At 33.6% G+C, this 12601-nt stretch overlaps 1 protein-coding gene across 1 annotated transcript in view; it reads left to right on the forward strand.

Annotated features, from left to right (window-relative positions):
* Positions 1-12152, forward strand: part of SYT10 (synaptotagmin 10) — a 67181-nt gene extending 55029 nt beyond the window's left edge. Inside the window, exons 5-7 of the mRNA XM_077870495.1 lie at positions 843-1014; positions 3125-3254; positions 6050-12152. Coding sequence (XP_077726621.1) covers positions 843-1014; positions 3125-3254; positions 6050-6121 — 374 coding nt within the window. The 3' untranslated portion in view covers positions 6122-12152. The remainder of the gene's footprint in view (positions 1-842; positions 1015-3124; positions 3255-6049) is intronic.
* The last annotated feature ends 449 nt before the right edge of the window (positions 12153-12601 follow it).

The following is a 12601-nucleotide window of genomic DNA, read 5'->3' on the forward strand; positions in this document are numbered from 1 at the left end:
CACAACATATTTAATATATTTTGTAGTGATCATTTCTTCAGTCTGAGCTCTTTATCAAGCACCAACACTATGACTGTAAAATGAAATGTCTTATTTTAATACTTTTCCAACAATTGAGGAAATTTCTAACTTCTACTAATTGTGGGTGTATACACACACACATACACACATATGCTCTAGATACAATGTTATGCTTTTACAAGTTTCAATCTTCTTATCCTAAATCATTTTGAAGGAAATTAACTTTAAGGCAATTATTGTTTTTTTTTTTTTTAAGATTTTATTTATTTATTCATGAGAGACCTAGAGAGAGAGAGAGAGAGAGAGACAAGCAGAGACACAGGCAGGGGGAGAAGCAGGCTCCATGCAGGGAGCCTGATGTGGGACTTGATCCCGGGACTCCAGGATCACACTCCGGGCTGAGGGCAGGTGCTAAACTGCTGAGCCACCCAGGCATCCCTAAGGCAATTATTCTTACCTGTTAGGATTACATTCCCTAGAAATCACTTTTAGCAAAATATATTCTCAAATAGCTGTGACCAGAAGACATACAGTTCCAGACTGGCTCTTGGTAGACTCGTAGGTTTTCTCTGTTGTATTAAAAACAGATGAAACTAATACTTCTGGCTCATTCAAGATAAATTATTCCATTTAAAGTACAAAGTGTTAGTCTATTACCCCCATATAAGTCATTTGAATTTAAGACTGATAAAACTGAAAGGCTTAATATACTTTTCTTATACTGCTAAATAAGGCTTTTCTTATAGCAATAACTAATTACAGTTTTATTTATGCTTCGTACTGTTACTTTCATTTTAATGAAATTACCTTACTATTCCTAGATCCTTATGTCAAAGTGTCTCTGATGTGTGAGGGTCGAAGATTAAAAAAGCGGAAAACAACTACAAAGAAAAATACTCTAAACCCTGTGTACAATGAGGCCATTATTTTCGATATCCCTCCAGAGAACGTGGACCAGGTCAGCCTCTCCATTGCAGTCATGGATTACGATAGGTGGGTACATGTTCATCACTCACTGGAGAACAGCCATGTTTAGTCCTATGCAGAGCAAATTCAACTTTCCAGGTTATTTACTGCTCCAACAGTTTTAATTTAAAATGGAAGAGGAAAAAATTATTCATTCAAAATTCATTTTTTCCCATGTTATAATATTTCTTTTTTCTTTTCCAAAAGAAGTCAGACACCTGGGGCTGGTGAGAAAGTGGTGCAGAAGTAATATGGAACCCATTATAGGAAGCATTATTGTGACATCTTTTTACAATAACAACAGAAATTACTATCAATGGAGTTTGTTTTCCCAACTGGGCTAGAATATGAATATCATAATTCTTACCCAAGCTCTTTCATTAACTAACTGTGTGTAAGGGCAAGTTATGTAATCTCTTTGGGATTCACTTTTCCCATTTGTAAGACATTAGCGTAATATAGAACCATTAACAGTGAGTATTAAGAGTGGAAAGTGAATAATAGCCTTGATGTCTCAACATGCTTTGTGGGTAATTCATTCAGCCTGCACACTTTAAGTCAGTTCTTTCATAAAATAAATTGCAAACTCCCAAATGCAGCTCTGATGTTTCTTCCTGCCTCAGCTCTGAACTTTACTCTCCCACTCTTGCCTTGTGTGAAATGTCACCCTGCTCTGTGTATCTCATCCAACCAAGGCTTTCAGCCCTGCTTAAGTCACCCCTTCTGTGTCTTTCTCAGCTAACCTACCTCTTCTTTCTCTGAACTGTTGTCCCTATAAAGGTTCATATCTCTTATTTGGCCCTTGCTATATACTTCTTTGTATTGTTTTGCTTTTTATATTTTTATCTTTGGAAAGGAATACTGTGTGTTTAACCTACAAAATTATCAGCACATAGATAGTGTCTTACTACCTTTATTTTGTTCTAATGTATTGTAAAGGAGTGCTCCATTTTATAATATCATGAAAATTGTAGTAACCAGGACCCTAGAATCTAGAGAAATTAATATGCTATCCCCTGGCTCAGAGCTAGATAATGAAGCACTAAAAAGTAAAATGATTTATACTATCTATTTGAAATTAGTTTATATCACAGTTTAGGGAAAAAAACTACCACTATTTAGAGAGACAAAAATCTTGAATTAGTTACAATTTCAAACTCTAAACATATTTCAGTGCTTTCATCAGAAGCCCTTAATCTGCTTTCCAAAATATTATTCCTATCGATTTATCACAGTGATTGCAGGTAGATACAACAGAGCATTTGTCATGCAGACAATTTTAGGGAAATGGATCTTGACAGTATATAGAACAGAAAGATTTTTTAAATTATTCCTAAAAATATGCTTGTTGGGGAAACTTCATATGGAAGAAACATGATACTAAACATAACTACATCAGTGACAGGAAGAAAGTAATGAAAGGTCCTAAAATCATCTCAAAAGTCTTCTTAGAGATGTCTGTCAAAAGAACTCTATAGAAATGCCTTTAAATTACATTCCATTCTTGGGAAGCGACTTAGAACGTGCACATTTGAGTCTTGTGTGGAATACACAACAGGAATGTTGTGCAGTATTCCCTGGTGCTGTGCAATAATAACTCAAATGCCGTAATACTGAATATAGCCCTGGCCTGTTTCATTGTAGTATAAGCAGTGACATATACTGACATATCACTTAGAGTCAACTAAATATGGCCATTTATACAAAAAAAAAGTGGGTATTGAGCTCTTGGTAAGAAATCAAAGCATCACTATAAAATATTAGGCATTGTGAAAAAAACAAGATCTCATTTCTATCACTTAAAGTTAATAGGGCTGCTTCTAAAAAGGAAATCCAACAGTATAGGTAAGAACCAGCTGGTGTTTCTCATTCTATCTTATTGTGAAATGTGCCCAAGTTACAGAGAACTAAAACGGTTTATGTGTGCTCCTTTTACAAATTCATATTTGAAAGCCAATCTTGTGTAGTGTATTTTGTTTGTGTAAAATTTTTAATTTGACCTAAAGTAATATGCAGAATAATTTAGAACTTATCATAAAATCTAGTTCTAAATCATGTTTAAAATTCTGCTAACATGAATGAAACTCCATTTATCTTTGAACATTGGAATCAAAGTGTGATATTCTCCGAATTGTAGGGTAGGACACAATGAGGTCATAGGAGTGTGTAGAACAGGCCTGGACGCTGAAGGTCTTGGGCGAGACCACTGGAATGAAATGCTGGCCTATCACCGAAAACCAATAACACATTGGCACCCCTTGCTGGAGGTATGCTGCAGTTCCCTGGCATCTATTCTTTTTTAAAATCTCTTTTCCTTAAATATTATTTATCTGCTAACATTTGTCTGTCATTGATTGTATACATACATTCACTGATTTTTTTTTAAACATTGCTCTTACTTCTGTCCCACACAGTTTATCATCCAGTATTCAAAGTTCTGTGTGCCTTGTATGATTTTAGAAACCATTAAACTTTCTGGGTCTGATATTCCTTTGGACAGCAAGCTCACAAAAACTGCAAGTCTCATTTTCCTTACGTAGCATGAAAACTTCTATAAATGAGTGATAGAGCAATCAAGTAAATTATTACTAACTGGCAACTGAATTTTGCTGTTTCCCTTTTGTGAAAATAGCCACTTCACCTAAACTTCTCCTAGAATCCCTGATTAGAAGTACTATCTTCTAATACAGCTCCTCTATGTAAAGGGACAAGTATATCTCCCAATACTCTGAGCATTAAGTAAAAGTGCTCACAGATTTTTAAGATACTGAGGCATCAGCTTGCCTGAGTTCAAAGCCTGGCTCTGCTGTGGGACCCATATTGGAAGAACTTGGGGCAAGTTCCTGTAACTTCTCTATATTTCTGCCATTGCTCTGTAATAGCAGTAAACTCAAAGAGTAAAACTAAGTAAAATGCCAAATATTAAGTGTTCAGCACAGAGTTCGACATATGTTAGCTCTTAATACAACTACTATTCATACTTATACTAACCAGAAATATCAACATCCACTTGTGGCAGGATTTTTAGCCTTTAAGTTAGTTGTCAGTCTATTTAATACACTGAATGTCACAGGGTGGGATGACTTTCTTTCCCAAAGATGATTGCTGGAAACTCTTGGAGAGTCACAAAGTAAGTCTTTTGTGTGACCTGACTGATTGAGAGGTAATGCAGGTTAACAAAAGGATGTGGGGTAGATGCTGGCATTTATGCCATTCGATACAAAGAATAGTTATGATAGCTACGTAGTAAGTGAAAAATACACTGCTGTCTGTTCATGGGTGAGAGTCTGCTTCTTGCTCTGGCATTAAACACCGGGTTGAATGAGAGAGGTAGCACAGTGCAATTAACTGTCAGTGGGCCCAAGTGCTTTTCAGCTTTGTCACAAAAATGTGACCTTGGCTGTGTCACTCAGGACACGATAGGGAAAATTTGATGAACACTGTATGAACATTGCATGCTCAGGCAACAGAGCTGTTACCATGGATAAGATATCCGCTTATATATATTAATGTTCTCAATTTTTAACCTCACTTCATTTAATGTAAATCATAAAAGACACACATACACAAACACAAATGCACATTCACACAGGACTTTCCCCGAGAGTGCTTCAGAAGTACAGACAGGTGTATTTAGCAAGTCTCGGGAAAGTTGGGTTTCATGTCAATAGTATGTATTGTCTAAAGTATAAAGTATACTCTACTTCTTATTATACAATCACTATCCTTTTCCTGCTTCTCCTCTTGTTTTCATTTAAAGTTTGAACAGTGAATATTAATTTTAAGAATCTAGGCATGAGAGTAAAGTTTGCCAGGCAGAGAACCACATTGAAAAGTGATGTGGAAAGAAGAAAAAAAAGAAAGAAAAGTTGTATGGGATCTAATCCTTGCTCCTCTGGCTATCTGATCCTGAGCAGGTCACTTATTCTGTCTACAGCTGAATTTCTCCACACTTAATGAAAATAGAAATGTATGGCCCTACAGACTTCACAGGAATTATGTAAGGAGAAGAGAGATAGTGTAAGCAAGAACTTTTCAGTAATGAAAGGACAGGGGTTGTATGCCCCAAGGTATATTATAATTACTTATGACTGTTTCATAAGCAGCTATACATTTATCTGGTGAAGGGGAGCTCTGAAATAGGCCTATGTTTGTGTCTCAGGACATGTAAACGCTTTTCAGTCATTGTAGGACTTACAGGAAGAACAAGCTACAATATGGGCATCAGAAGAAGATCCCAGATATATTTCTAACAGCTGAGTATCAGAGGACAAAAGACTATATAAATGTACTTTCTCCAGCAAGTAGCTCCTTTTTTCCAACTCCTGCACCTACATTCATTGGTCAAACAGAACATATGGACTAGAGACCTAAGAACTGGCTGGATTTTGCATTTTGGGAAAGTGGTGAGTGTATAATTATGTGTTTTATTGCCAGAGAAGGGATTAAAATGAGAAGGGAACAATTATTCAAAAACTGGGTAAGTTGGGAACAGAGAGAGACTAATGCATCATTTAGAAAATCTGGTTCCTCTACCTAGTCAAAAGTCTATCCTATTGTAATTGAATTTTTCAAACACATATTTAAGGACCATGAGAAATTATTCTTCAACACTCATGGCTCCCATCTGCAAAGTCATCCCCTCTCATCTCATTAGTTGCCCCCACAAAAATTGCCCTCTGCCTTAGAGCAAGTACAGTGTGGTCTCTTGGGCCTTGAGCCTTCTTGCTCATAACTAGCAATCACCTCCCACTATCACAAACCATTAATTATTTTACAGTAAGAGCTAAAAGCCTATCATAGAATGTGAAATGAGCCTGCAGTCATGAGTAGTTGTGTGCATGCCATTTGGTACTGTGCTCTGCCTACGTCTCCATAAGATGTCTTTGCCCAATCATGCTGCCCAAGAAGGTGAGTTCTACAGGGCAGGAGAAGTTATGTATGTCTTCTCTTTGGAGATTTGCATATCATGGGTGAATATCCACTAGTCAGAGGTAGCAGCAACTACCCACTTTATTATCTTTTGCATTAGATCATGCATTATGAAATTATTGTCTTTCAGTTGCCTGGCCGAGCAACCAGTTTTGATAGTCAAGGATCCTGTCCATCTCCCAAACCACCTTCCACACCATAATGCCTCCAAAATAAAGACCATTATAATAAGGACCCAGGACCCTGTGCTCATCAAATCAGAAAAAGAGTGGGAGGTTTGATTTCCTCATTTAAAATATATCTTGATAATGAACAAACTTGACGTTTTTTTCATTTACTCTTTTTTTTTTTTTTTTGTCGGTTCATTAACTTTGGACATCTTGATATATTTTACTTGAATACAAATAGTCCTTACTCGCATAAGGCATTTTATTCTTCATGTCATATGCCTATTAGCACAAAGAGTGTTTTCATAAGTTGCAATTCTTTGCATAAGAAATACATTCTTTTAAAAGAATCTGTACTTATCTAAAATTAAATATAGTTTATTCTGCTATTGTACAAAGTAGCACATGTCACTTATGTATGGTTTTGATTTTGTTACAACAATGCTAATCTCTAGTTGGGCAGATGGTTCCATATAAACTTTAATGGAAATTTTGAACTTAACTTACATAGCATTAAATCCTTGCACAATCAAATTAATGTTACTTATCTCATAATATTTTCTTCATTCTCAGCAAATTGCTTCCTTAGTGAGGTTTGGCTGTGCTAAACTCAAAGCTTTGTCTCTCAAGTTCATTCTTTACAACATACAGACAATGCTATAATTTAAAGAACAATTTTGAATTAAGTTTAAGAAGTAATATTTAGTAGCTAGAAAATGGAGGTCAAACCATTTGGGCTACCATTCTATATACTGTCTTATTGTTACATTAGTTCAAACATCTGTTGAACTGTTTAACTGGTATTTTAAAAATTCTAATACTCATTATCTCAAATGTAGCATTAGTATTCCCAAGTGAATAGAAACAGAAGGTGTTAATTTTTTAAGTGTTTGTAAGGTTTTCAAGTACTGTGACATGTATATTTTGTGACATGAAGCTATCATGTAGATCCTATATTTCTGATAGAACATACTAACAGACACCAAAGGTACAATAAATGTCTGTGCTCATTGTCAATTAGATTATACACAGTAATGGTGACTTTTAAACCCAATGAGAAATTAAGTACTAGAATTGGGTATTTTCCTAAGAAGGGAAAAATTATGTAAAATTTTCAGAAAATTATATATATACATATATATCATAAATAACAATTTCCACATTTAATAAAAATAAAAATAATTCTAAAGGCCCAGACCCACAGTCCTTTCATGAAAGGATCCTTCATAAGGATCAAGGATCTGGCCAGGAGTTATAAAAACTATGCAAATGTTTTTACATGACAGAACTTTCTTTTAAATCAGGTTAATTTTTTATTGTCTCATTTCTGGGCCCTATCGGAAGGTATCCATATTGAATGACCCCAATCTTATTTTAAGATATATACTATGAACAGTGCATATTTCAAGATTATCCCAGGATAGGAGGTTAAAAGAACCAAGAAAAGAACAAGAAAACTTATACTTAGAATATAAAAACATATTCATCAGAATGAGAAAATTTTATCAAGGTATAAAATTTTGATTTTAGTAAAATCTCTTATTTCTAAATATTAAAACAAGTTTAAGCTATGAAATTTTGTTTGTGGCATCTCTCACATGATGGCATTACTGTAAATTAAGATGTAAATATTTTACACACTAACATTTTAAAGGCAAACACAATTCCCTAAAATTTTTCAAGAATACCTGTCTCCTCCTAATAAAAACAACTATTTCTAGCTAGCATTAGCTAATAGAAAATAACAGAAAGAATTGTTTGAAAATACCAGTCTACCTTATGAAGCCCAAAAGAACCGTTTGCCATAAACAGAATGACTGACGATGACACTTCCATTCTGGGATTCTTTATTTTACTAGGAAATAAAAATTGTCAAATGGGAAGACAAGTTATACTCTTAATAAAATGACATTTTTGCAGACAGATGTTTTATTAGTAAGATATAGCTGCAGCTTACAATTAATTCACAACTATATTTCTGAGGATAATTATTTTCATCTGAAAACATATTTTAAGGACTTTTTATGCATTCTTAGAAGCTCTTGCTTTTCTTTGCCTCCTATGGAGAAAAAGCCAATGCTTATGATGAAAAAAAAAAAAAAAAACACAAACAACCAGCCAAACAGGAGACTTTACTGTGGAGACTATGGATTAAAATATGAATATGTTTTTAAGGTAATTTTTAAAAAACTGTTTCATAGGGATTAGGATAAATTCATCATGCCCAGTATTTGTTAATCCAGTAAGAGAGATTAAGAAGAGAAATAACCACAACCCATCTCTCATGGAATGCATGAGGGAGGTGTACCCTTCTATCCCTAAAGTCTAATCATTTTAAAGGATACTTCATGTTATTAAGATACAATCTTAACACTTTCAATACAACACACTCTCACTCTCTACATAGCCACACATCCATACAAACCTATCTTATCCTCCTTCTGCATGTGATTGAGGATGAAATGTTTTTAATTTCAGTATTTAAAATGAGATTTGATATTACAGAAATCTTCCACTAATTAGCGTGGGATACCATGTTTTTCATGACAGCATTGACACATTCTGAAGTTGAAGTTTAGTATATAATGAACACCTAATTTCAGGGATTATTCAGGGACTTGTCAAACATAAATCTAGAGAAAGGGAGCAAGTCTTGGTTCATTATATAACAATATTGATGTTCTTTTTGTTTTTTTAATTTTATTTATTTATTCGTGTATTTTACCTGATTCACTAAGCAATCAGGGGAATGAGGAAATTGGATATGAAAAGTATGCTAATGTTTGAGGAATGTGCAGTCTTCTCAGAAAAATCTGAATGGATGATGCTTTTCTTTTTATAGTGGTTTCTTAATTTGTTTCTTGACAGTTTTAATTTTCTTTGTTAGGCGAGCCCTGTTTCTGGTACTTTGTTTTACATGTAAAAACTCATGATATTGATACATTCACAGTTCAGTAAAAGATATCATTACAACTATGCCAGGGAACTGGAGATGGGAATGCAGAGCCAAGCATCCACTTTCTTGTGCAGTTTTGGAGAGTGTGTGTGTGTTCTAGTTACTGCAGGGAGATCACAACTGATCAATACTGACTCAGGTTTTAGATAAAAGCAAATATATTTGAACCTATTGGGTTGTGATATTTAATTGGCATTTCTACCTGTGTTTATTCTCCTATAATGTTATTTTAAAATTTTGCAGACTCAATGAAGATCAATCTTGTAAGACTTTAACTTAATAATCGATTGTTTTAAAAATGGAAAATCCAAACTTTCACTCCCTTCTCAACTTTTGCTGTCCATAAAACAAAATGTAACTTATTTCGGAATGAATTATCAAAGGAGCCTTTACAAATAAAGGGACACAAAAAAATCTTAACTTTGAACACATAGTCATTTCTTTACCCTTTTAAAAAGAGTACTTGATGTTATCTAAGTAAATATATTTTCATGGAATGGAATTCCATCTGATTATTTCTTGCCACTTTAGTTATGATTTAATTACCTGATAATTAAGACAAAAAAAACAAAAAAACAAAAAAAAGAGTTAATAAGGATTTAAGAAAGTCATTCAACCTCTACTACATTTAGACAAAATGTGGAGATCTCTTTTCTTTACAACTTGTTCTTGAAGCAACTCTGGTTGTTCTGATGTACTTTACTCCATCTAAACTTCTATAGTTTTTAAGCTAAGAATGTATTGCTGCCAGTAAAAGATGATGCAAAAGCATGGAAAGTAAAATAGTTTAAAGTGAAAATCTACATAACTGGATGGTAGTTAAACACAGATGTTAAAATACATGGAAATAAAGATTTTGAAAGCGAAATAGAAATCTCCTTTGTATCTTTAACTTTTAGTGGAAGGTAAATCCTCTAATGCTGTTTAAAAAAACTCATGACAGAGCATTTTAATAGTTCCTCAGTGACATGGCTCAGGATATGATTCATCTGAACCTACTAAGACTCATTCTTTAAAAGAAAATAGTGAGTTTATATTTTACATGGGAAACTGCTGATTACACTAAATTCTGTTTCCAAAGTATTTACTCAGTGATGCTCTTTAAGGTAAGAATTTTCTATTTCATTAAAAGACTTTTCCTATATTTACTCAATTTTATGTTAATTAGAGTGGTAATTTAATAAAAGATGCATTGATAATACTTGTCATCCACCATTAACAGTTAACCAAAAAGATGTGTATTTGAACAGTGGCAGTAAATTAATATTCAGTTCAAATGTTTTCTCATCAACGTAAAAAGGTGTTTTCACTTTCACCCTATTCATCAGGAAGGTGGGTAACCAGGGTTGGATTTGATGGCAAGACAATATCATGCTATAGAAACTTTAAAAAAAAAAAAGAGCTAAATGAAGGGCTGAGGTGAGGTTTAAGGATTTATTGAATGCAAACATTTTGAATACTAGAAATGGTGATTGAAAAAATAAGTAGGTGTTTAAGAGAAAAGATAGGCTTCTTAATGCTTGAAATGATTTAAATACACTCCTACAAGGAGGAATTGATTAGAATAATTCTATTTTTATCTATAATGAAACACTGGAAATGACTTGCTATTGATAGATCTAAGACACAGATAGTATTTTTATGGAAATGTTTTTATCTCCAACTGACAATAATCTCTTCGGAGCTCACCTGGGTCATAAGAACCCCCTCCAAAGAGCAACTATGCCTGATCTTATAAAAGGATAAAAATAGGTCATTTCCTTCAGAAATTTTGTTGCGATTTACATATACTGTGCACAGAATCCCTATTTACTGTACAGGGTGGTGGATTTCAATTATTCAATTATTCAATTTAATATTTGTGTTCCCTTGAAAACAATTTAATGCATAACAAGACATATTATAGAAATTAATGAAAAATTGTTAAGAGAAGTATGTCTCAATGTTGGAAGGTTAATGCATTGGATTTTTGGTTTTGTCATCTATCTCAAAATTGGTGTGTGTGTTTTTTTAATTTTCCCAATTTGAACATCAATATAGTGAATTATGTTTGGCAATGATTTTGCTGTAGAATAAAGCTTATGAATCAAAAACAACAACAACAAAAACACTATATTCCTTAAGGCTACAGACCAGCTGGCAATAGAATCAATCTCTATAAAAATTGCATGAGTTCCTCTATTTTATCTATATAGATCATTTTGTGGGTTTTATTTTTATCCTTAAAAATACCCTTTAAGCTTTCCATATAAAAGACAGTAATCCCTAGTATGAATAGCTGCGTAAATTCTATCACTATATAAGAAATAAGTGAAATAATTCACTATGCAAAACATTTGCATTTATAGTTTTTTAATAAACAAAAGTCCAACCCAAGTCATGTTATTCGCATTGACTTTCTGTTGGCCCTTCCAGTTGAGAGAAATGATGGGGTTCATCTGCAAAATATGGGTAAGTTATGGAACACAATAAATTGAGACCTTCTTTCAGAATGAAGGATCAAGAGGTCAAAATAGAAAAGAGCTGCCTCACATTGTAAATGTGATGATTCCACTAATGAATAAATAGTTCAAGACATTTGCCAATTATGTTAAACTGCCAGAAAACACAAAAATTTTTAATTTCACATGTGATATTGAATAATTTAGATCCATCATATGTGATCCTTTTGGTATCCTTTTGTCATTGTTCATAAGGTGACTTTTTAACTGGTTTGTGATGTAATACATAGCCATTGTTCAAATCAATATCTTTGACTTCCGCATTATAGAACAGAAATTTTAAAATCTTTTGAAATTCGTGTTTCGGGTTTTTGTACATGGTAACCAGCCATTTGTGAAACTTGACTGCATATAATTGTATTACCTAGAACAAATATTTTGCAACCACTTTAAAAGATGTTACACATTTCAGTATTTTTACAATGTCTACTTTAGAATGTGTGAACATATTTGTCAGGTTCAGATGAATTATGTAACAATGAAACCTCAAAGCTGTTATGAAGTGTACAGTTTATGATTACTTTTGTAAAAGAAAATGGAAAAGCACTTGAAATATAATTTTACTGTTTCATATGTATTTTGAAAAATAAATAAAGTGATTATAAATTATTTTTGTCTTTAAAGAAAATACCTTTTTAAGATTTGAGACCTTTGCATTGCTAAATTTTTCTTTAGTAGTCATCTATTCATTAGAGAGCAGTGTGATTCATTTATCAATAATTCACTAATTTGAGCAACTGAATGTATCTTAAAAATCTCACAATACACACCATTTTTTCACAAAACTACTAGTTTTTTAAAGATTTTTTAAATTTATTCATTAGAGAGAGAGAGAGAGGCAGAGACACAGGCAGAAGGAGAAGCAGGCTCCCCACGGGGAGCCCAATGTGGGACTTGATCCCAGGACTCCAGGATCACACCCTGAGCTAAAGGCAGACACTCAACCACCAAGCCAGCCAGGCATCCCACAGAACTACTAATTCAAGGTCCCGAATTATGTCCATTGAGGAGTAATGAAATAATCATTAGTCAAGTGTTAAAAAGGTAAATACCACCTA

The sequence above is a fragment of the Canis aureus genome, chromosome 25, assembly GCF_053574225.1.
Source record: "Canis aureus isolate CA01 chromosome 25, VMU_Caureus_v.1.0, whole genome shotgun sequence".
Taxonomy (NCBI): Eukaryota; Metazoa; Chordata; class Mammalia; order Carnivora; family Canidae; genus Canis; species Canis aureus.